General features: G+C 56.0%; 1 protein-coding gene across 1 annotated transcript; it reads left to right on the forward strand.

The window, feature by feature from the left end:
- Positions 1–410: 410 nt before the first annotated feature.
- Positions 411–20,925, forward strand: RANGAP1 (Ran GTPase activating protein 1). The gene is made up of 15 exons (XM_006890088.1): positions 411–558; positions 4,593–4,720; positions 7,332–7,391; positions 8,820–8,999; positions 10,445–10,579; positions 12,152–12,310; positions 12,689–12,802; positions 13,387–13,486; positions 13,584–13,668; positions 14,553–14,721; positions 17,409–17,528; positions 18,001–18,103; positions 19,073–19,161; positions 19,479–19,600; positions 20,856–20,925. The coding sequence occupies exons 1-15, from the start codon at positions 447–449 to the stop codon at positions 20,923–20,925; spliced, it is 1,746 nt and encodes a 581-aa protein (XP_006890150.1). The 5' UTR covers positions 411–446.
- The last annotated feature ends 3,851 nt before the right edge of the window (positions 20,926–24,776 follow it).

Consider the following 24,776-nt stretch of genomic DNA (forward strand, 5'->3'; position numbering starts at 1 on the left):
GGGCGGTGGGACATTCCTCAGGATGGATGACGTGGATGGCATAGCCATCTCTATCTTGTTTGGGGAGTGGGATTCTCAAACAGAGAGCAGCCAAGATGACCAGGAAGGTGTGTGCTGGGGACACAGGGCAGGGACAGACCTGGTGGCCCCAGCTGGACAGGGGGATTTGAAGTGAGGGGGAATTCTTCAGGGGCTGGGATGTGAGGTTTGGACTTCTGTGCTACCTTCTCTGCTTTTCTCAAGCGGTGGCTTCCCTCATGCTGTTTTCTTTTCTCCTCAGCAGGTGTAGCTCTCAGGGTCTCTGTAGCAGGGGCTGGGGGTCCCTAAGGTGACTGATGTCCTGTCCTTCTAAGCCGGAGGCCGAGGGGGCCTCCTTTCTCCCTCTCTCATTGCTGTTCTGCCCCTCAGTCTGCAGATCCCAGGGAGAGCTCTCCAGCGTGGCCAGCATGGCCTCTGAAGACATTGCCAAGCTGGCAGAGACACTGGCCAAGACCCAGGTGGCCGAGGGACAGCTGAGTTTCAAGGGCAAGAGCCTCAAACTCAACACTGCGGAGGATGGTGAGTATCTGAGCCGCTGCCCGCTCCCTCCAGGACAGCGCCCTTGGTGCCCACCAGTGTTGACCGTTAGCTCCGTGATCCTGGTCGCTTCTCAGTGGCTCTTTGAGGTGTGTGCTGGGGCCCGTCCTCACAGAGTCCACGATGTGTGTAGGCCCGAGTGCTGCCCTGCCTGTGTGCCTGTGACTAGGAAGTGCTGGCGAGAGGACACAGCTAGTGGCCATCTCAGGTCAGGTGGCTCTGTCACCCTCCCCAGAACCGAGGCACTCATGGCCTTGCATAGAAGCCACAGTCCCAGGTTTCTGGGGAGGGGGACAGGGCTGTGGATGCCCCTGTCATTGTGCAGGGTCCAGATACACAGAGACTTGGGAACCAGAACGCAGACCATGTTTTTCTATCTCTGCCCAAAGCATGGCTGGCTGACCCACCCAGGGTTACTGAGTGTTCGAAAGTGAAGGTGCCCATGTCAGTTGTTGGGCACCCCAGAGGCCTGGATGGGCCAGGGGAATGGGCTTGGGCATGCCCAGGGGTCACCATGCATGGTGATCTGGCTGTCCTCCCCTAAGGGGACGCCTTGGGTTGCTGGGTGCATGGTGATGCATATTCCTGACCTCTGTCTGTGACCTGACGATGTCTGGGTGCTTCCCGAGCCCTCACAGCATCCCTGAGGAAGCAGGTGCTGTAAACGAGGAAAGAGCGGCCGGGGGACCTGAGCAGCTTGCCGAGGGTCACACTGCTGGTGAATGGCAAAGCCAGGCCCTTCTCAGGTCCAGTGGAGCCCTCGTTTCTGTGCAGCGGGAGTTCTGTTGTTTTCCCTCAAAAGAAACCCCCACCCCACGCCGTGTGCGCATGTGTCAGGCAGGGAGTTGGATGCCTGTGGAGAGCATCTCCATTTATCCTTTTAGAAGCTTCCAAGGTGGTTCATTTCTGTTGTGCAGATTGGGAAACTGAGACTCAGTGAGATCACTTGTCCGTGCACCCACCTCTAATTGGGGGGGCTGGGATTAGAACCCAAGCTTGTCTGGCTCTGAAGTCCAGGCTGGTAACCTCATCACTTCAGCAGTGTGAGTCCTCACGGTCCCGCCTCTTGTAGGTCCTGAGGGGCACCCAGTGACAGCCTCTGAGGAGCTCAGAACCTGGAGTAGGAACTCTGTGCTCACGTGACCGTGACTGGTAAACGCAGTGAGAGGCAGGACCAGCTCTGGGCATGAGGCAGGGCTGGGCCGGGGGTCTCCCTGTGGGAGGTGGTGTGTGAAGCTGCCTTGAAGGCTGAAGGGGCACTTCAGACCAAGTGCTGGGAGCATCTGGTTGCAGGATCCCTCAGGGAGCCCCAGCTAGAAGGAAAGAGGCCCCGGAATGCTCTGCTGAGCAGCCTGGTCTCACTGGGAGTGAAGGAGGCAGAGATGTGCATCTATAGGTTCCAATGTACCTCTTCCTCTCCATCTCCCCCTCCCTCTTCTTGTCCCTCTCTCTGCCCCTGTCCCTTTCCCTCTAGTCACTTCAGCACTAAAGAAGGACTTTTCTCCTTTCTGTGACAGTTACAATACCCAGTGTTAGTCCCTGAAGTGGCACAGGGGTCAGACATTCCTGTTTGGAGCCATCCCTAACCTGTTCCACCAGTCAGTGTGTCTTTAAATGAAGCATGACTTTAAATTAGACATTGCTGGTCTAGAGGTGAGGCAGGCCCGCCTGTGAACTCTGCTTGCCCCAGTTCTCCCCATATAAGGGCCTTGCCTTCCAGGCCGGGCCGGGCTGTACTCTGACTCCGCAGGGTAATGTTGAGGGCACAGGCTCAAGGACCTGGGTGCTCACCCAGCAGGCCCTGCCTTGGGGTGCTGGCTTTCCTGTCCTGGTTTAAATGAGGGTTGCACAGAGGCTGAACAGCAGTCCCAAGCTGGAGCCTGGGACACTCTCGGTGTGGAGAGATCCCTCCAGCACTCGCAGGAGTACAGTTGAGACCCGGGACTCAGTGTGCCCTCGGAGAGCCTGGGGGCTTCTCTCCTGGCATGAGGAGTCCCGTTGTCACAGAAGCAAGGAAGGGTTGTGGGGGGCACACACGTTCAGTTCTGGAAAACCAGTCTGAGGCTGGCTCTGCTGTTTTCCCAGAATTCCTGGATGGAGCAGCTGTGTTCTGAGACCTGCGTTTTCCCGCTTGAGAAAATGAGGCAGCTCGCACTTGTCTGAAGTAGAAATGGGATGAGCTGCCAGTCGCCATGTCTACCTCCCCGTGTGTCAGTTTGCACACTTGTACTGCAGCCGCAGTAGCTGCCTCCCAGACCGTGGTGGGGAATGTGGGAACTTCTCGTCAGCGTGAGACCTCATGCTGCAGACCGAGTGCTCGCCTCACTGGGTTAGCTCCTGGCCCACGGAGGAAAATGCATGTTAATAAGTCACCATGTAACAAGAAAGTGACCCTTGTAGCCTCACCCGGTTAGGGAGGTGGGGTGAGGGTGTCTGAGGAAGTGACACTGTCACAGATGGTATAATACAGCAGTATAGAGGGGCAGTTCAGCCACAAAAGCCTGTTGTTGTCATGTGCCGTGAATTCACCTGTGACTCATAGCAATCCTATGTGCAGTAGCTCTGAAGCCTGCCCTGTCCTGAGCCAGTCTCACTGGCTCTGACCACCTACCCCCATTGCCCTAGTTACTGTATCAATCCATCTCATCTGAGGTCTTCCTCTCCTGCGCTTTCCCTCTACCCTTCTAAGCATAAATTTTTATTATTATTAATTTGAATAAAAGTTTCCAGAGACTTTGGATTTCCATTCATTCATTGTTGCACTTTTCTCCCTGCCCACCCCTCCCCTCCAGTTCATTCTTCTCTTTGAAAAGTAAAAGAAAAATTTTTTCATTGTTATACAATCCCTCTCCCCAAGTCCATTCACTCTACTATGCAGCCTTCGTTCTGGACTCATGTCATGACAATAATACCTAATAATAAATACCTTTTAAACAGTTCTCTCTCTCATCTGTTTCAATGCAGTATACATAATTTAACCCATCTTTCTCAGTCTCCCCCGCCCCAACTCCTATGTCAGTTCCGTTTTACAACAGTGGCACTATGCAGTATTTGTCCTTATGTAACTGAGATATTTCACTCAGCATAATGTCTTCCCTGGTCATCCATTTTGAATAATATTGCATGAGTTCCTTGTTTTTCAATGCAGTGTAGCATTCCATTCATTTTGTGAAAATACCAGAGCTGTTCTATCCATTCATTTGTTGATGGACACTTAAGCTGTTTCTAACTCTTTGCGATTGTGAACAAAGCTGGGATAAACATGGGTGTGCTTCCATTCTAACTCTTTAACCCTGTGGGCCAGAGTCGAGCTGCCCTGCCAGGTTTCCAAGGCTCTAAGTCTTTACCGAAGCTGACCACCACGGCTTCTCCTGGGCAGACACCCGAGTTGGCACTCACAGCTCTCTTGTGGGGGTGGGGTATAGGGAGCATGATTCTACCCTTATCTATGTCTAATGTTTTTAAAGTATGACCAGACCAACTCTGTTGAATATCCTGATTTTTCCTTTATTATGGTCCTGTGAGTATTTTCCCAGTCACATAAGCACTGGGTCCCCATTAGTCATGCTGTTGGTGGGACCGTGTCTTGTCTTTCAGGGAATGAACCTACCTTCTCTTGAAGGTCATGTTGGTGGTTTTTCATTATAAGGAAACAGTGTGTGTGTGTGTGTGTGTTCGTGCGCGCGCATGTGTGCGATTTAACAGTGAAAGCTGTTGTATGCAAGCTAGCCGTTGTGTGCAAGCAGGTCCCTGGCCGACCTGGCTCCTCACTCACCCAGCTTTGCTGACTGCTCCTGGCAACCAGTTCCCTCCTTCAGTGGGCTTGGAAGCATTTTCTGCGTCTCATCTAAACCTGACTCCTTCCCAGTGGACAGTCTGTGGCTGTGCCCCCTGCCTCTCTGAGTACCCCACGGGAACCAAGGCTAGCGCTTCACTGTTCTGCCTCGCTCTTCTGTGACTCCTGGACTCTTCTGTGACTCCTGGACTCTAATGCTCTCTTCTTTGGTCTTGGGCAGCGAAAGACGTGATTAAAGAAATTGAAGACTTTGATGGCTTAGAGGCTCTGCGCCTGGAGGGCAACACTGTGGGTGTGGAAGCAGCCAAGGTCATTGCCAAGGCCTTGGAAAAGAAACCAGCGTTGAAGGTGAGCAGGTCCTGCCCTGTTGGCAGTCACTTTGAGTGTCCCCTCTGTCTCAGCATAGCCACAGCATGACCAGGCCCGCTCACCTCACATAACCTGTCCCCCAGGTCCTCCAGGAAGCTGACGCTGTGAGGAGGTTCAGCCTCTTGAGTGGCTTATTAGGGCAACACCTGTGAAAATAAAGGGGGAAGGGGCAGAGGTGAACCAGGAGAACCTTCCATCCCCTGTCCCAGCAGGGCATCTGGGAGGAGGATGGACACAGATTTGAAAAGGGCTCAGACGGAGCTGTGCTTCTGGCACATTCTGTCTGCTTTGCTCTGGGACTCTCCTGAGCAAAGTTGCTCATAGTGGAAGCTTGGAGCCCAGTAGCATCCTCTGCAGCCAATGCAAAGGGTGACACAGAGTCCTCTGTCCCCTCCTGTCCCAAAGTGGGTTCCACTTTCCAGCAGTCCTTCAGGATGCAGTTTGGCAAGCAGGGAGGCCGCATGTGTTAAAATGTCACTGTGCCTGGTGCCTGGTGCACATGAACGGATGAACTCTGAGGGGACATGAGGCAAGAGGCTTGCTTCTCAGAGTGAACATGTCTTAATACGGCGGAGTTGACATCTTCCATGGGTGTATTTTAATCCCCAAGAACAGCCTGGGGCTCGACACCGTCTCCATTTATCTCTTCCAGAGCGTGGGGCTCAGAGGACCTGTGAAGGGAAGTGGCCCAGCTGTATCACACCTGGGCCCGGCACTCTTTCCATGGTGCCTCTGATAGCAGGGAAGACAGGACGAGGGTCACAAGTGGAAATGACTTGGCTTTGCCAGGGGAAGGCCCTCCCTGTGGACAGAGAAAGAAACACACTACAAGTTAGCTTAGTAATAACCCTTACTGCTTGTTTCCTTAAACAGGTCACTGTCAGGTTCGTAGTGAAGACAGTGACAGTTTCTGCCCTGCAGCCTGAACCTGTTCTTTCCTAGAGAACATGCTGGCTGTGACTTTGTAACAGAGTAACTCCAGTGACCCAGGAAGAAGGTGTGAGGAGCTGGGCCTGGGCCTGGAGGCTTCAGGACACAGGAGACACCTTGTGTGGAGGGTTCGAGCCTCAGGTCCACCTCTTGACTTGCATGACAAGGCCTTGCCCTGAGCTCATTCCTGAGTTTGGGCCCCTTCTTCAGAGGTTGCCGTGAGGCTGTGTGAGGGCGTGTGCACCACTGTCAACCCTGGGCCTTTTCCCTGAGGCCTCACTCACCCCACTTTCTCATGTGGGGCTGTGCAGGCTGCAAGCTGCCCTTGAGCCTGGCTCAGGGCCAGGACAACATGTGTCTCCTTGTTGCAGCTTGTGCACAGGTCAGGTCAGCTCTTACAGGTAGAGAGGTGGGCTCAGCGGAGTCTCACCTGGGGCTGCGCACCTCACAGGCTGGGCCTGGAGCGCAAGCGTGACGTGATACATGCCAACCGACCCTCTCGCTCAAGAGCAGGGTGGGGCTTGGACCATGTAGGGTTCGGTGCTGTGTCTGTTGTGAGGGACCCAAGCTCTGGCTGTGGGTCCCTTATTCATGGCCCCAGGCCTAGTGGGCAACTTATGAACACCCCGCACCAGCCCCCAGGTGAGGCCGAAGGCTTTACGTCGTTTCTGATTGTGTGTGTCAGCAAATTGGAACCAACTATAGCTGGTGTCCAGCGGGTTTCCAGAGGCAGCAGATCTCACGGGAGGAGATTGCCCAGCCTTCTGCCACAGAGCAGCTGGTGAATTTGAACTACATGCCTTTGGTATTGCAACGTAGGCCGCCAGAGCTCTGTGTTAGCTTCATAGGACACACAGCACCTTGTGCAAAACCAACAAGTACATATTGAAGGCTGAATTTAGGGCCGGAGTCTTTTCAGGCATATGAGTGTATCAGTTCTCAGGTTTGGCCCGGGGAGGCTGGATTTGCCCAAGCTACACTGCCAGGGTTGATGTTTTAGCGGTGAGCAGAGCAAGCAGAGTTTGTGGGGTAGGCCTGTGTGCCCGGAGATTCCATGTTTCTGGCAGCATGGGTTCAGCATGTAGCCATTGCTTCTGGAGATTATTTCTTAATGTTTCCTTTTAAAGACTTTAGAAGTAAACAGGAGCTCTGTAAATGGAAGATGATTATTGTTTTCCATAAATACAAAGTAACTAGAAATGAAAGAAAGAAACAATAGTACTTGTATCTGCCTGCTCTCTCTTCAGAAGACAGAGTAGCAAGTTTAGAGCAGAGTGGTGCCCCAGTGCTAGAACTGGACTGAGCGGGAGAGAGTCTTCGAAATGCAGCCATACCTGGTGGGAAACAGGTGGGCACGTGGGGCGGGCACCTTGGACCCCATTGGATTGCTGCCTTGTCTTGAAACTGGGACACATCTCTGTCCCTCCAGACAACCGGAGTTGCCCAGATTGGGGCTTTGCTGCTAAGTGCTCAGCCCCTAGGCTCAGGGCCTCCCCTTGGGCCAGCCTCTCACCTACAGTCTCTTGCCTGGGAACCCCACGCAGGGAGTGGGAGTGGGGGTGGTGCAGGGCATTTCCCCATCCACCTGGAAACTGTACCGCTTGCTGGGAGCAGGTCAGCCCCAGGAATCCCTGACAACCCCTCTCTGCTTCTCCCAAAGCGATGCCACTGGAGCGACATGTTCACGGGGAGGCTGAGGTCCGAGATCCCGCCGGCCCTGGTGAGTGGATGAGGCTGCCACCCCGCCCTGGGCTGTTCTCACACCTGGTTCATCTGCCCCATGATGTGCTTAGCCTGGCTGGTGGGGGCAGGAGGGAGGATGTGCCGAGGAGGAGCTCAGTGTAAGTAAGGACAAGGAGGAGATACAGCCTAGACCAGGGGTCCTGGGCTCCCCCCCGCTCCACCTGTGTGCTGTCGCTCACTGTAGACCAGTGCTGGCCTTTCTCTTTCCGGCACCCTGTGGTGCCCTGTGCTTGCTTCCTCAGCTGGCTGAGGCTGCCCTCAGCACGTGCGCGCACACACACTCACTCTCTCTCTTCCTCACACCACTCCTTTCCTTTATTCCCTTCTGCCTTGGCTTCCTTCTGCTTTCCTGGGTTCTCACAGGGAAGCCCCTTTAGCTTGTCGCCATAGGCCTGTCACCCGCATTTGTGTGAGCCTCAAACTCGGGTGCTGGGGTGCCTTCTCCAGCCTTCCTCCATCCAGCCAGCTCTAGGGTGGGTTCCAGGACAGGATTTAGCCTGCCTTCTGAAGAGCCCCTTCCTCTGATGTGACAGGGACTGTGGTGGGCTCCCTGGGTAGAGGATCAGAAGGGCTTCCCCGTGGGTGTCAGTGAGAGCCTCATGCGGCGGGACTCTGTGGAGTGTGGGTCCCAAGTTCGGTAGGGCGACACCGTGTTCAGATAGCAGGTACGGGAGACTGGCGCTTGCACCGGGCCTCGTGTGCAGACGCGTTCACCTGGGCGTCAGCCTGCCGTCTGCTCCGTCTGATGTGTTAGCATCCCGTCTTCCCTTGTTTGATGGCGGAGTTCTCTCTGACTCCCCGATGAGGAGGATCTGCTTCAGAGGGAGCAACAGGAAAGGCAGGGCCTGGTGTGACCGCAGAGACTGCTGGGGTGGGGACAGGCTGCGGCCACATGCACAGTGGGGAGCCGGAGTGTGGCTTGTGTGTTTGTCCTGTGGTGAGGGGACAGTGGGGTCCACTGGGGCAGTATCTCCTCCCCAACCTGCTCACTGCCATTTCTCTTGGGGTGCCCATATTCCTCGTCACTCCCAGAAGCCTGGTGGTCTTTGTAATTACCCATTTCCCTTTTCCATGTGCATCTGAGGATCATCCCCTGACCCCCCTGCCCTGGGCCAATACCCCCACCCCCACTCCCACAGGCTGCCAGCAGCCACTTTGGCCTGAATTCCTGCCCCACGCTCCTGAAGAGGGGTCAGCCCCCAGCCTCCCGGCCTCCTCTCCTTAGGTTCAGGGCTGAGTTGTGGACCTCTCACTCACCTTGGTTTTCACGGTTCTGAGCTCAAGTGCGCCTCGGCCTGGTGTGCAAGGGCCCCTTCCTACTTGAGGGGGCAGACTGCTGGGCCTAGTGCAGAATCAGCGCCCAGTACGTGTCTGTGGAGCTGACGAGGCCCCCGTCTGCACCCAGATCTCTCTCGGGGAAGGCCTCATCACAGCTGGGGCGCAGCTGGTGGAGCTGGACCTGAGTGACAATGCCTTCGGACCTGATGGTGTGCGTGGCTTCGAGGCCCTGCTCAAGAGCTCCACCTGTTTCACCCTGCGGGAGCTCAGACTCAACAACTGTGGCATGGGCATCGGTGGCGGCAAGGTGGGTACTGTCCCTCTCTCTGCCCCCACCACCTTCCCCCGACCCTCAGCACGGTCCCCACCACCCTAAGCGGCTGTATTGTGGGCACTGGGAGTGGGTGCTGTGTGCCCCTCATCACTGCCTCTCAGTCTTCAGCTCTCTTTAACTTCTCAGGAATGTACCATGGTATCTCTCGTGGGCCCTAGCTGGGCGGCTGCCTGTCATTTTTTCTCTTCAAAGGACAGAAGCCTCAAAGGCAGCAGCCTGTGGCTAGTGGGAGAGGAGATGGAGGCTGAGGGTGTGGTTGCTAAGCAACATCCCCAGTTCTTACGTTGCCTTGGCAACAGAGGCCATGCTGCGTCCATGTTCTGATCTGCTGATTCGGCAGCACACAGACTGTGGGGCCTCGTGGTCCTGCTGTGCCCTGAGAACGGTGCTGGAGGCGCAAGCTGGGGTGTGTGCACACTTAGGGGCCAGGCACAGTGGACAATCGTAGTCCTGCACTGGATGTCTCCCTTTTCCTGCCATCAGGTCTGGGTGGTCATTGTGGAAAAGTGTCCCTTCTCAGAGCCTGTCCTTCTGGCTGCAGCCCTACATCTCTCAGGTCCATTCTGGCACCTCCAGGCCATGGTCAAGGGTGCTGAGTCCCCTCTCCATCCCTCACCTCTCGCCATTGATCTCTGCCTCCCCTTCCCCCATCCATGGCCCTGACCCTGCCCAGCCAAAGGACAAAAAGAGTTGGGGGCCCAGAGCCCACATGGCTCCAAGACGTCCTCTCCTTCAGGGTGTTTTGTGCACCTACCTGTCCCTTGAAATGTGGGTGATGCTGTAGACAGGTAGACATGACTTTGGTCCACAAGTCGTGCCGTCCAGCCAGTGGGATGTGGATTTGCACCTTGGTTCAGGAAGCTGGATGAGGTGTGAGGTTCCTTAGGCTCAACGGCTGTGGGGCTCCCTGCTGAGGGGTATCTGTCACTCTCTGCCCCATGACAGGGCAAGCAGGGGCACCAGGGCCCACCCCAGCTGGCCCTCTCCCAGGACATGGCCAGGTGAGGGACTGTCACTCCCCGGGCTCGGCTCATCTGATGGAAAGCGAGCTCTCCTTGAGTCCCTTGGTGACATGGTTGCACCAGCACAGAGCACCAGTGCAGCGCCACCTAGAGGAGGGACCTGGAGAGGCGGGACCTCATCCTTGTAGACACAAGCACATTAGTGTCCCTGATGGCACCTCATCCCTGCTTTGCAGCAGCCCCCAGACAAAGGTGGTGTTACCTGTCCTCTTGGTCACTTTTGATGAAGCTGAGCCCAGAGAGCTTCCTGGGAGTCAGAGCCATCTGTGTAAGGGCACAAATGACCATTGTACTTTACTCACCACTGGTGGGTGACGGGGGCTGTCCAGTGTCATGGCCACCCCATGAGGCCGAGGACCTCCTGCCCACAGGCTGGGCCCTGCCTTGCCCCCACAGATCCTGGCAGCAGCTCTGACCGAGTGTCACCGCAAGTCTAGCGCCCACGGCAAGCCGCTGACCCTGAAGGTCTTCGTGGCTGGCAGGAACCGCCTGGAGAACGATGGAGCCACTGCTCTGGCGGATGCTTTTGGGGTAAGTGGCCTGTCCTCCACCCTGACCCTGACTGCTGTGGAGCTCTAGGGGCTGGTGGTCCTGGGTGGGAAGAAGCCCAGCTTGCACTTGGCATTCAGCCAAGTCACCAGGACATCTGTCTACCCGAAGTCGCTTTCTCCCCACAGGCTTGTAAGTCCGACCCCTTGGGCTTGCAGTTAGGACCTCTTGTGTCTGCAGCTACTTGATCCCTGCCCTGGCTGAGGGTTGGGCAGCTCACTGGAGGGTGAAGGAGCCTCGGCAGGGCAGGCTCTCCAGGCACTGGGTGGGCCTGGCCAGCACCGGTGCGCATACACGCGTGAGCGTTTGTATAAGAGGTCATCGAGCCCGGGATGAGGTGGACCGGGGACTTGCCTTTGAGACCGAGAAGGGGCCTGAAGCAGGCCATTGGCTTGTGGGTGAGGGCAAAGCAGCGGGTATCCTGACCTCCTGCATTCCCCATCCCACAGCTGCCCAGGGGCTGGAACCCCAGGAGTTATCTCCCTCTTCTCAGACCCCCACAGTCCTGCCCCTCTGAGCAGCGCCTGCCGCATCTGTCCTTTGCTGCAGACCTCATGGGGGGTTTGTCCTGGGCCCACTAGGCCGCAGGGAGAAGAGAAGAGAGGTTTGGCTTCTCTGTGGCAGGAGCCGGAGGGGCTAGTTCCCCTCTTTGAGGGAATGTCCTCAAGCCGCTGAAGACAGGGTTGTGCTGCTTGTGCCAAACCTTTGTGATGTGTCCTCAGCACTCTTGACTTGAGAGTGGACCCTGCAGTCCATGAATGGAATTCAGAGGGTCTTTAAATGTGGGTGCAGAAATATTGCTTCCTCGGTTCTGTTAATGGGGAAGATAGAGCTCTGAAGAGGGTCAGAATGGTGGGGGACTTGCCTGGTCACAGGATGAATGTGTCATTAAGGTGTACATCTAGAAATGGATGAATTGGTGTGATATTCTACTTTGTATCCTCAACAACAGCGAACAGTTTTAAAAGCGAATAAAGGCCAGGCTGAAAGAGCTTGGTGGTTGGTGGCTTACGGAAGACCCTCTTACCTGTGTGACTAGGCAGGGAGGGCCCAGGAGGAAAGGCCGGGCAGGCTGCAGAATGGGGAGGGCCACATGGATCCTCAGAGCGTGGGGCCCTGACTGCAGCCAGCGCTTGCCGAAGGCACCCTGCGGTGCTGGGCGTGTGACGTCAGAGCTGTCTGCTGCCCACTCTTCCCTGAAGAGCATCCCAGTGCAGTCTTGCTCCCACAGGCTGTGGAGAGGATTGGATGCAGCCATGCTCACATGTGGCAACCCCATAGCATTTCACATTTAGAAACATTCTTCTGTAGTGGGGTCGGTGGGTTTCCCTCGTCTGCCCGAAGGAGCCCTGGCACAGAGAACACGAACAGCCCAGGCCTGTACTGGGCCTTGGTTGGCCGATGGTGCTTGTTAGGAGGCCCTGTGTGTGTGCCCTGCTGGGTCCCCAGGACAAAGGTGCCTGGCCTGTGCTCCATCCAGAGCTGAACTGTGGAGGCCCAGCCGGCTAGGGATCATTGTCTGCCCACCTGCTCATGGCTCTCTGTCCTTCCCAGATCATTGGGACCCTGGAGGAGGTCCACATGCCACAGAACGGGATCAACCACCCTGGAGTCACAGCCCTGGCCCAGGCTTTCGCCATCAACCCCCTGCTGCGGGTCATCAACCTCAATGACAACACCTTCACAGAGAAGGGGGCCGTGGCCATGGCCGAGGTGAGGTGGGGCAGGGCATGTTCCGGACAGAGGACAGGGGCCTTTCCAGGAGAGGGGTCGGTAGCCCGTGGAAAGGCCCATTGGTGGCCCCGTGTATGGGCCTGGTCTGGAGTGATGGGCTTTGGAGGGGTGATGGGATGAAGAGGGGAGACAGATATGGGACACGTTTGCTGGAAGTAACGGAGCTGGGAGGGAGTCTCGGACACCTCAGGAAAAGGGTCTGTCTGTAGCAGGGGTGGTGGCTTTGGCCAGGCGGTCAACGACTGAACCGGGCGGAGATGCCAAGGACAGTGTGAAGTATGGAGGAGATGCTGCTGGGGTTTGCTGCGGGTCTGGTGAGGCCCGCTCCTCACCCAGCTCCCTGCGTTCTCACCCCAGACCCTGAAGATCCTGCGTCAGGTGGAGGTGATCAACTTCGGGGACTGCCTGGTGCGTTCCAAGGGTGCAGTGGCCATCGCCGACGCCGTGCGTGGGGGCCTGCCCAGGCTCAAGGTAGCGTCCACGTCGCACGGGCTCTGCCGCGGGACCAGGGGCTGCGAGGGTCTCGTCTGTAGAGGCAGGTGGGCCGCCTCCTGGCTCTGAGCAGCAGTTTCTGTGTTCTTGACGTGGGAAGGAGGCGTGATGTGGGGCGGATCCAAATGTGCTTGTGAGTCCTGGAGTGAGGCACAAAAGGTCCTGGTGGTGCAGCGGTTAAGCACGCAGTCATCGTGGGAAAGAGCTGTGCAGGCTGCTTCCATGACAGTGACAGCAGCCCTAGGGGACAGTGCCGCCCTGTCCTATGGGGTGACCCTGATTCAAACATCCGTACGCAGCAGGGGAGGGAATGGGACATGTAGTTAACTCAGCGATGGAAGGTTGACAGTTTGCATCTACCCAGAGGCACCTCGTAAGAAAGGGTCTCCAGAGTCAGCTGGGTCTGGAATCGGGTTTGGTACCTGGCACCTTCTTGGGTCCTGGGTGTTGGTGCTCCATGCTCTCTGTCCGCCCTGCGCTCGCCAGGGGGCTGAGACTCGAGGTGCACATGGTCCCCAGGCCTGCGCTCCTGGCCGTCTCCTCACCTTTTGCTTCACCCGCAGGAGCTGAATCTGTCCTTCTGTGAGATCAAGAGAGAGGCTGCGCTGGCCGTTGCCGAGGCCGTGGCAGACAAGGCCGAGCTGGAGAAGCTGGACCTCAACGGTAGTCACGGCCCCAGCCCAGCCTTTGAGCTGGTGGGGGGCGCTGCCCATCCTCCAGTGGCCCGAACCTGTCCTGACCCCCGTTCCCCCTTGTGCAGGCAACGCCCTGGGGGAAGAAGGCTGTGAGCAGCTTCAGGAGGTTCTGGAGGGCTTCAGCATGGCCAAGGTGCTGGCGTCGCTCAGGTAGGCCAGGCCATGCTGCCACCTGATCCTTCTCAGTCCTACTCATTGGTCGACCTCTGTGCCAGGCAGTCGGGGTGTGAGGATAAGACCCCATTGGGATGAACTGGGAATAGCTCCGGAAGGGGCCATAGAACTGAGGTGTCGCAGATTGGACAGAGGCTCAGCAGGAGAGGATGAATCCTCTGAATGTGGGCGTGTGGCTGATCAGAAGCTGTGGTCCGGGACAGAAGAGTGGAGGGTCGTGGCAGGGGTGGGAGATGGGCATTTTCAGGCTGGGGCTCGGGCTGGTGTTTGAGATAAGGCCGACTGTGGAGCGTGTGATCTTGCTGGTGGGAACGCTCCAGTGTGAAGAAGGAGATTGGAGATGGAAGGCGAAGGTCCTGGGGTGTGGGTCATCCATGTAGGGGTGAGCCGTAGAGGTCACCCCTGTGACCACCACATCCGCTGCGTTCACTTTTCAGAGAGTTTTATCTCCCCAGTGCCAGGCCCCTGAGCTGCTGCAGGAATGGGGTCTCCTGGGGGTGCATAGCCTCCCACTGACTTTTTCTTACCCACACCTCCCTGTCCTCATCATGATGGGGGTGTCCCTGCCTGAGTGGGGTTCCCACCAGCCCCTGGGCTCTGGCTGTGAAAGGCAGATCTTTCTTCCCCTTCTCTCTTTCCTCTGCGGCCTTGGGGCTCCCTTGGGGCTGGGCTGAGGTTGCCCCCGCTGTCTGCACCAGCACTTCTCTGAGCGGTGGGCCGTGTTCTCCCTCCTCCAGCCGGGGGCACCCTCTCACCATGGGCGCCCTGCCAGGCTGTGTTCTGGGGCTCTTGGAGCCAAGCCTCTCAGCTGCCGGGGCCCCTGGGCAGGGAGCTCTGCTTCAGCTGGTTCCTCTCTACAGTGATGACGAAGGTGATGATGATGACGACGAAGAGGACGATGGAGAAGACGAGGAGGAAGAGGAGGAGGAAGAGGAGGAAGAAGAGGAGGAGGAGGAGGAGCCACAGCAGCAGGAACAAGCAGCGGAGTCGCCCACCCCCTCCAGGAAGATTCTGGACTCTGATGGTGGGGTGAGTTCCTTGGTAGCTGGGATCAGGGCCCTGGTCCCCAGAGGCACCTCCACGGTCAGATGGCGTGGAGCCGCCCAGTGGTGGCACATTACTGTGAGTGAGAAACCAGGCCCCTTGCTAGCAAGTCGGTGCCACCACCTGGCCACCCTCCATCGGTTGCCCAGGTGGTAGAATCTTTACAGGAGACCACCCCCTCTCTCTCCCCAGGACAGCTGATGGACTCGAACCATCTACCTTTTAGTTAGCAGCCCAACACACAATGCACTTCACCACCATGGCCACGCACCAGTCAGCATCCCTGAAGATTTACAGCCTGGAAAAGCTGGGAGCCCGGTCTGCTTGGGCCTGGGGTGTCACCTGTCAGGATGAGCTCTGTTGTAATAGTGACGCCTCATGATGCAGAAGTCAAGGCCTCTTAAACCGCAGGGGGCTGCCCCACCTTCCTCATGGGTCCTGGGGCCCTGAATCTGTTCCATGAACATAGTGGAATGATGAACAAAGACACTCGTCCAATAGCCCGTCTGCATTTAGGATTCGCTTGTAACAATACAGATTTCTTTCTAAGTCTGTAGCATTACCTGTTTCTAGATTTGTGTTTATGTATAAATATATGCTATTATATGCGGGAACTGACCCCTAGCTGACCCTCCCGCTGATTTTCAGAAGCTGTAAATCCCATAGGAGGAGACTGACCATCTCCCTTCCCTCAGGGCAGCTAGTGGATTCAAACTGCCTGCCTTCAGGATGGACGCACAACTCCTTACCAGCCAGGCCACCAGAAAAATACTATTTATAATTCTGTGATACTTATAATGTATCTGTTATATATGTATGTATATGTGTGTATATGTGTATGTTGTTGTTGTTGTTTGTTATGTGCCGTCGAGTCGCTTGCGACTCATAGTGACCCTATGTACAATAGCCCTAAACTCCGCTCTGTCCTGTGCCAATCACACTGTGTCTGACACTCCCATCCCAATTATCCCAGTCACTGAATCAGTCCACCTCATAGAGGGCCTTCCCCTCCTGCGCTGTCCCTTCACCCTACCAAGCATGATGTCCTTCTCCAAGGACCGGTCTCTCCTCACAACATGTCCAAAGTATGTTAGACGGAGCCTCAGAATCCTTGCCTCCAAGGAGCCACCCAGTTTAACCCTTTGCAGGACAAATCTGTTTGTTTTCCTAGCAGTCCATGGTATTCTCAATACTCTTCTCCACCACCACAGCTCAAAGGCATCAATTCTCCTTCTATCCTCCTTGGTCATTGTCTAACTCTCTGATGCATAACAAGTGATTGTGAAGACCATGGCCTGTATCAGATGCACCTTAGTCTCCAGAGAGACACCATTGCTCTTCAGTACTTTGGAGAGGTCCCTAACAGCAGACTCTCCCATGGCAATGCGCCTTTTAATTTCCTGGCTGCTGGTGCCAAGACTGTTGACTGTGGAGCCAAGCAAACTAAAGCTGTGTACAATCTCAATCTCTTCACCATCCATCCTGATGCTGCCAATTGGTCCAGTGGTGAGAATCTTTGTCTTCTTGACATTGAGCCTCAATCCATATTGTAGGCTGCACTCCTTGACCCTCTGCAGCAGATGCTTCAGGTCTTCTTCAGTTTCAGCAAGCAGGGTTGTGTCATCTGCATAACGCAGATTGTTGATAAATCGTCCACCAATCTTGACCCCACATTTCTGTTCTGCATATAGGTTGAAAAGGTATGGAGATAGGATGCATCCCTGGCGTACGCCCTTCCCAATTTTGAACCATGCAGTGTTCCCTTGCTCTGTTCTGACGACTGCTTCCTGGTCTAAGTATAGGTTTTGCATTAGAATGATCAAGTGTTCTGGGATTCCCATTCTTCTCAGAGTCAGCCACAGTTTGTTATGATCCACGCAGTCAAATGCCTTTGCATAGTCGGTGAAACACAGACATTCCCTGCTTTCAGCCAAGATCCATCTAACATCAGCTACAATATCTCTAGTACCACGACCCCTTCTAAACCCAGCCTGGACTTTTGGCAGTTCTCTGTTGATGTGTTGTTCCAGTCGTTTTTGGATAATCTTCAGTAGGATCTTGCTTGCATGTGAAGTCAGTGAGATTGTTCTGTGTACCTGTCATTAAAAGAACAAATGTTTTAAAAACGAGTGAGCATAAGGAGGTTCTGATGTGGATTGCTTTGCCCACTCTTTGGGAGCCCTCTCTGAATTGGGGGACAGTGGCAGGGCCAGGTGCCTCGGCTGACCGGGGGCTGGCATGTCCATTGGTGACATGCCTCATTCACCCGTTCGTGTTCCCTCATAGGTTTCCACTTAAAGCCCCCGGAGAACTGTGGGCCGCACTGAGGACCCCCTCATGTTGCATTGGGCTGCTTTTCCAGTTTTTTGAAGCAGTTAAGCAAACAGCTAGGCATTGTTTAATGTTTTTTTCTGGGCTCTGGGGGTGCTTGGAGCCCCATGTGCCTCGAGTTTTTCGTGGCATCCTGGTGAGGGCTCCACTGGCAGTGTGACCGAGTCCTAGGGAGGTGACTGGCCCCAGCCCCTCCAGGTCAGCGCCTAGGCCCTTCAGAGAGGGGGGATAGATTGCGTTCTAGACCTGAGGCCTGGGGGCTCTGGCAGGTGTGTGGGCCGAGCTGGGGGGCATCCTGGGGCTGGCACTCAGTGGAGCCCCCAATGCTGCCTGTTCCTCAGGAGCCAGCACCCGTCCTGTCCTCCCCGCTGCCCTCAGATGTCTCCACCTTCCTCGCCTTTCCCTCCGCGGACAAGCTGCTGCGCCTGGGACCCAAGAGCTCTGTGCTTATAGCCCAGCAGGTGCGTGGCCTCCCCAGCCTGGCCCTCCGAGGGCTCCTGGGATTGCTCCAAAAGGGGAACAACATGGGGGACGTTAATGTAAGAATGGGACCAGGATGGCCCACCAGATGCCTGTGTGTGGCCAAGGCTTCTCCAGCCTGCGCCGAGCTCAGGATATGATATCCCCACGGTCGGCCATTGTTGGTGGTGGTGTATCTGGGGTTAAAAGTGATCTGAGCACATTTGTGTCTTGTTCAGCCTGCACACATCCTGTCCTCTGGCATTAGCCGCAATTCCCACTTTTTTGCTGTCCCAGGTTGACATCTTTCCTGCCCCTTTCTGGCTTCTGAACGTGGTTCTGGGCCAAATGCTGCATTAGGTCTCAGGGTCGATCATTGTGAGAAGCCTGCTGTCTGACTGGGAGGTCATCTTTGGATGGGGGCTCGAGTCCAGGCTCAGAGGATGTCTAAGGACCACTGTCTTATCCCCTCAGATTGACACGTCTGACCCAGAGAAAGTGGTCTGTGCCTTCCTCAAGGTGTCTTCTGTGTTCAAGGACGAGGCCGCGGTGAGGACTGCTGTGCAGGACGCAGTAGGTAACGTGGCGAGAGAGACCTGGGGGCTCACCCTCCCTGGGAGAGACATTTGCTGGTCACCGTCAGCCCCCAGGCCTGGACTCCCAGGTTCTCGCAGTCCCGCACGGGGCGGACGGGCTGTTCTCTGCTGTGTTCTCCGAGGAGGAAGACACCGCAGCCTGGAGTTGCAGAGCTTCCCCCCGGTTGCACAGCCGTGTCCAGGCAGCTCACAAGCCTTTCCAGGCCTTGTGAGGTAGGGCAAAGGTATCAGGAAGATGCCAGAATTGAGGGGCATGCTCCAATGGAAAGACCAGAGGGTCACATCCCAAGGCCCCGTGGACACAGCCCGGAGTTCAGGTGCCCAAGCCCCTTGGCAAGGCGAGGAGAGCTGAGTCTTTGTCCCCACCTCTGTGTGCCTGTGATATGTCCCCTCAGTGGGACTTGCCATGTGGGGAGGACGCCCACTTGTGATGTTGGAGCCAGCCCAGCCGTGTCTACCTCATTGCCTCTCGGTTACCTGCCGGCCTGAGTGCACTGTCACCTTATGGGGACCGGGCCTTCAGGGGCAGGGCACATGGCTGGGCAGACAGGAGAGGAGGGGCGTGAATGTGGGGGGGAGGGCCCCTGCTTGCTGTCCTGGCTCAGTGGAGCACTGGGGAGGGCTGAGGCCCTGGGAAGGGAGGAGTGGAATCCATAGCATTGGACTCGTGGGAACGGGTTAATAATTCCTATGTAAAAGTCTGGTGCCCCAGGCTAGCCCCTCAGCCCTCATTGCACTGACCCCTCAACTTGGTGATTTATCTGAACACTGGCTGGTGAGGCCTGTCACACGTACCCGGTGGGCACAGTGAGTGGGCATGCCAAGCCTTTAGTACGTGAAGCCATGGCACAGAAGGGCCAGACGATGGCTGAGCCCTCTGCCGGTCCCTGTGGCCCCCTCGATCTGGGACCTGTGTCCACATCTCCCCTCCCTCTGGTCACCTCTTACAGACGCCTTGATGAAGAAAGCCTTCAGCTCCTCCTCCTTCAACTCCAACGTCTTCCTCACCAGGCTCCTTATCCACATGGGTCTGCTCAAGGTGAGGCTGGAAGAGGGAGCAGGAGAGGCGGGGGGAATCTGGGGAGGAGGGGCCGATGAGGAGGAGGAAGAGCCTTCAGCCTCCTCTCACCACCCCACCCCTGACCTCAAGCCCTGGGCCCTCCCTTGGGGCTCTGGCTCAGCATCAACCCGGCTGAGGGGCATTCTCAGTGGTCTGGGTGCTGGAGACCCACGACTCCTGGGTACCCCTGAAGCTCACCCTAAATGCTGGCCTCTCCTCCATATTTTTTTCCAAGAATCTATCTTTTTACCTTCAAAATAAAAAAAAAAAACAACCTTTTTGCTGTGTTCTTGCAGAGTGAAGACAAGGTCAAGGCCATTGCCAATCTGTATGGCCCCCTGATGGCTCTGAACCACATGGTGCAGCAGGACTACTTCCCCAAGGCCCTGGCTCCCCTGCTGCTGGCATTCGTGACCAAGTGAGTGTCCCCAGCTTGGCGTCACTAGCCAAGGCCTCCATGTTCCAGGACTTGCCTGGCCTGCTTGAGCAGACCCTGTCCACGAGTCCCACCCGGCCAGCACCCACTTAGGGGAAGTCTCCCAGGCTTGGGCATCCATTCCCCTGGGGCTCAGTATCCTGGAGGTCTCCCCTTTGCCCAGCTGAGGGCAGGGGCTCAGGGACAGTGTTTTGTCTTGTGGGGGACAGATGTGTAACTCTTCACCTTCCAGGTCACACCGGGTTGTGTGCTTGGTGTGGTTTCTGGGGGCAGTTCAGTGTTTCTTTCCAAGGACCCCTGAGCCCTACCTGGCTCGTGCAGCTACCCCCCTTTATGGAGCTGAGACACAGGAGCTTGGTCTTATCCTGGAGGGTCCTGGGCAGTGGAAGCTGTAGTTGAGTTTCATAACATCTCCAGACCCCAGGAACCCCCATGATGAGTCAGGAGATGTCCAGGTGTCCTTCCTGAGGCCCTGCATGCTCCACCAGCTTCCTGCCAGCTTCATCTTTTCATTGTAATCTTCCAATTTGAGTTTCTCTGGGCTGCACACAGTGTAGCCAGGCCCAGGTCACATGCCTAGTCAGGGTCCTTGGGGCTGTAGGGCCCTTGTCTGCAGGGAAGTGGTGAGCAAGAACTAAGGGTGATGGAGGTCAGTGGACAGTCCCAGACGCTGACTGTGACCCCTGCTTGTCTCCTGCTTACCTTGTCCCTACTCTTAACACCTCCATGTTCTCATAGCCCCTCAGCATCTATCCTTGCTGCTTTTGTGGGCAACCCTCACACCCCAGAGCCAGTCCCCTACCCTCAGTCCCTGACCCCAAGCCTGCTTGGACCAGAGGTGTCCACAGGCCTGCAGTCAGGGAGCCCACGGTCCTGGTCCTAGCTGCACCCCACTAGGGTCCATTTCCCACCCTACAGTGTCTTCCTCTGCTTTGATGCTAGGATCTCAGGCGGATGGGGGTTCAGGCAAGACACTGTGGGCACTGAGGGTCCCTGTCCAAGCCACCGACAGGGGCTGTGTGGTGGAAGGAGGCAGCCCCAGCTTCCTGTCTGGACAGACCTGTGGGCTGTTTGGCCCAGGATGGGGTACCAGCCTCTCTGGGCCTCCTGTGTACCCCACCCTCAGTGTGGGGAACAGAGGAGTGACATCCCAGAGTCATCATGGGATTAGCTGCTTGGGTCCGGCCTGACTCATGCCGCAGAAGCAGCAGCCCACCCTGACCCGTCTCTCCCTCAGGCCCAATGGCGCCCTGGAAGCCTGCTCCTTTGCCCGCCACAACCTGCTGCAGACGCTGTACAAGGTCTAGACGCAAGCCAGCCTCTCCCTCCTGGCCTGGGCAGCGGCGGAAGAACAAGGTGTGGCCAGCGGAGCTGTGGCCCAGCCGCCTCCTCAGACAGTATTCGGATCGGGGGCAGGGAGGGACTTTTGTCTGGTGTGCCATGTCATCTGAGTGTGTGCCGTATGGGGCGTGGGCGCTGTGTCCTTCCTGTCAGTAGGGTTTTTATGTGTCTGCTGGGCTGGCCTGGTCCTGTCTCAGGAGCTGCCCCCAGGGACAAGACAAGTGCTATGCTGTCCCATTAAACACGCCGCCACCTGGGGTGCTCTGGGTGTCGTGACCCTGGCGCCTGTCCCCGCCACCTTGCTGTCCCCTCCTAGTGGGTCAATGTCTGTGTGTCTCCTGTGCTGTGGACTGCCTACCACGCTGGAGCCCTCACTTGGGGCTACATCTGCTTCTTGCTGCCAAACCTGGGTCACAGTGACCAGACTGCCATCCCCACAGTCCATCCCTGCTGTACGGACAGCTTGACCTGTGAGTGGAGACTGCCAGGTGGGGCAGGAGCTGGTCAGCAGAGGGCAGGACCCTGCCCACATCGTGTGGCCAGGAGGAGTGAGGGGCCAGCCCAGGAATGGCTGTGCAAGACTAGAGCCACAGGCTGGCAGCACTGACACCTGGCCTGGCAGCCTGCCACCACTGAAGAGATGGCCAGTCTGGGGTCGAGCCGGAGGGCACCTGGACAAGCCTGGCTACAAGGGGCAGGGCCCCTGGTGCCTGACTTACAGCTTGGGTAGCAGCTCCTAGAGGGTCCCTCGTGGCAGTTGAGGGTGGGGACTGAGCTAGGTGGATGATGCTTTGAGGGCCCCCTGCTTCCCCTGTGCGCTGTGTCTGGGCTGTGCCCAGGGCTTAAATAAAGTCATGTGTGGCACCAGAGACTGAGAAGCCTCTTTCACTGGACTGAGGCATCACCAGTTCTGTAGAAGAGGCCTGAAAGCTCCCTGGCTGCTGGGCACAATAGCTCTACCCTCAGGGCTGGGAGCCGGTGCCCACAAGGGGCTGGGTTTCCTGGAGACAGGAGCTCCCTCGACCTACACACCTTCACCGTCTCCCCACCTCTGAGCTGTGTGCGTGTCCTGGGGCCCCTTCTTGTGTCCACCAGCCTGCATCAGCTGGGCCTGGCCTTGAGGTCGCTTCCCAGAACTGGGCCTGTCCTGGTGGTCTAGGCTGGGCACCCTCCAGGGTCTGTCCTTACCTCTGCACTTGTGAGAGGACAGCAGTCGACCGCCTCCCCTCCCACCTGAGCATGCACACTCGGCCTGCTCCCCCAGGAATGAGACTCCTCGGGACAGCACCTGATGTCTTGGCTCCCTAGGAGCCAGTCGACCTTCCTGGCTGGATGAGGGAAGGATGCCTGTGGATCAGGAAGAGGCACATGTGGGCTGATTGACTCCGGGGCCTCCCCTTCCGAGGCTGTGTGCCAACCTTGGCAGATGCTACCCTGAACAACATTGCTTCTGATGCTGAAGACAGTATTGTGTCTGGTGTGGGTGGCAGTGGGGATCAACAAATTCTTCACAATAAGTGACGAGAGTCAGGCGGATGGGAGAAGGGCGCTCAGACGAGAAGCCCACCCGGAGCTCTCGGGCCCCTCTTTCCACCAGCCTCGTTCTTCAGGGCAAAGCATCTGCAGATTCCGTCTGCGAAGACATGCTGAAAGCTGAGGCATCCAATGTCATCAAGTCAGACCCCTGGAGACCCTCTCAGCAGACAGGCATTGACCGGAGGGGCTGCCACGGCCTTCTCCCCAGGAGCAGCAACCACCTGTGAAGACCAGCTAAGTGCTTAACCATTGCACCACCAGGGCTCTTTCAAATGGAACCGGCCCCCAAACCTGTCAGTCAGCTGTGAGAAGACTCCTCCCCAATGTCTGGGGCTGGGGGGTGGGAAGACCTTGGAATTCTCCTCTCTGCAAAGGCCAGCACATTCCCTGAGATTCAGATGCCCCCAGGACTGTGCAGCCGCCCTGAAATCACACGTGCTCTGGGATCTGAGGACCACGACTCGGGGCTGAAAAGGTCACAGCTGCCTGGGCTCAGAACAGGGTTGGGTCCAAGAAGACCCGGGGGCGGGGGTGGGGGTGTGTGTGTGGGGGGTGGCCTGAGATAGCACTTCTGCTCCCAGCAGGCTCCCTGGACCAGACAGCCAGCAGGAAGCGTGGGCAGGGGCGCCCAGCATAGCAGCTCATCATGGGGGCCTATAGGTGGCACCCAAGGCCAAGCTGGGAGAACGGCTGATGTACAGTCACGTGGTGTAACTACACAGTAGTGAAAACATGTTGAAAAGGTCAGACTCACCACATCCCCTGAGACCAGTGGGCTCCTTGAGACCCCCAGAGGTGCCCTTTACACCTTGAGCCCCCACTCGCCCCTGAGACCATTTTTTCACAGACCAATTTTTTTTTGTTTATTTTGTGTGGTGTTTTTTTTTTTTTTTTTTTTATTTGTTATGTGTGTACCGTCAAATTGGATCTGACTGGTACAGGAGGAGATTGTCCCTCCATCTCCAGCAGAGCATCTGGTGGATTTGAACCACGCACCTCTGGGCTTGCAGTGCAGCTTCTTGCCACTAGGCCACCAGAGCTCGCTTCACAGACCATTTTTAACCCAAAACGAAGGTTAGCTCAGTGCTGACCGGAAGACCATCTGTATGGCCCTAAAAGGTCAACACTGAACCCAAAACCAAGAGAAATAAGCGAAGGTGAGAGAGTATGGGAAACGGACAACCAGATGGCAAGTATGGTGACAATTCTTGTGGAAATTCTCCCATAGAATGGGAGTCAAACTTGTCACGAATACTTTAATCCAGACCACAAGAATATAAAAGAGTGCATCAACTACAGCTGCATGCTTAACATAATGGGAAAATTTCAGAACAATATCTTTGTTCAAAAGCAAGCTAAACAAGTAAGTTTAGGTATATGTTGGTATGGATGACAGAAAAATTGATGCCTTTGAGTTGTGCTGGAGAAGAATGTTGAACATCCCTTGGACCACCAGGAGAACAAACAGGTTTATTCTGAAGAGGGTAAAACCAAGGTTCTCCTTGGAGGCTAGGATTTTGAAGCTCTGTCTCATATACTTTGGGAATGTGGCCAGGAGGGACCAGTCCTTGGAGAAGGACATCAGGCTCAGAAGGATGGAGGACAACACAGAGGAGGAAGACCCTGGATGAGATGGATTGACACAGTATGTAGAGCAATGAGGGTAGATGTGACGAGTCAGTGAGACCGGCTCAGGACAGGACATGCTTCAGAGCTGTTGTACAGACGGTCACTTTTGAGTCTCAAGCAACTCGACGACACATAACAACAGGTGTGTGATAGTGCTGTTGTCAGTGGAAGGAATGGATTGCCTCTCCCAGCAGAGATGACAAGCATGTTTATGATACTTTCCACAATTTTCAAGACAAAATACGCATGTTTGGATAGGAAGCCAGTTTGCTGTGTCAACTTACACTCAGATCACAACTTTGTAAAACGTGCTCCAAAGGAAAATAAAAAGTGGAACTAAAAGGAGTATTTTAAGACAACAAGTCATGAAGGCAGTGGCATATTTCAAAGTGAAAGATGAAAAACAATGCCAAAAAGAACCTCCAAACCCATAAAAGATGAGGCGGTAAGAGAAACAAGGACATTACAACATAAAGAACAAGGTTGAGGATAATTATCCAGTTACAGCTGAGCAGAGGATATGAACAAGCAAATGAGAAGAGGAAGCCATGGAGAAGGTGTGTTCTGCCCCACTGGCCACTGAGGAAAGGCAGAAGAAAACGACACAGACGCCACTTCAGAGCAGACTAGCAAAACTCGCTGAGAGGACGTC

The sequence above is a fragment of the Elephantulus edwardii genome, unplaced genomic scaffold, assembly GCF_000299155.1.
Source record: "Elephantulus edwardii isolate Elephantulus edwardi_28Jun2011 unplaced genomic scaffold, EleEdw1.0 scaffold00086, whole genome shotgun sequence".
Taxonomy (NCBI): domain Eukaryota; kingdom Metazoa; phylum Chordata; class Mammalia; order Macroscelidea; family Macroscelididae; genus Elephantulus; species Elephantulus edwardii.

What these genes read in the sequence shown, in the direction of transcription:
- RANGAP1 (XM_006890088.1), top strand. Translation starts at nt 447, where the DNA reads ATGGCCTCTGAAGACATTGCCAAGCTGGCAGAGACACTGGCCAAGACC. An exon ending in ACTCAACACTGCGGAGGATG is followed by an intron (nt 559 to 4,592) that starts GTGAGTATCTGA and finishes GGTCTTGGGCAG; the next exon opens with CGAAAGACGTGATTAAAGAA. An exon ending in AAGGTGCTGGCGTCGCTCAG is followed by an intron (nt 13,669 to 14,552) that starts GTAGGCCAGGCC and finishes TCCTCTCTACAG; the next exon opens with TGATGACGAAGGTGATGATG.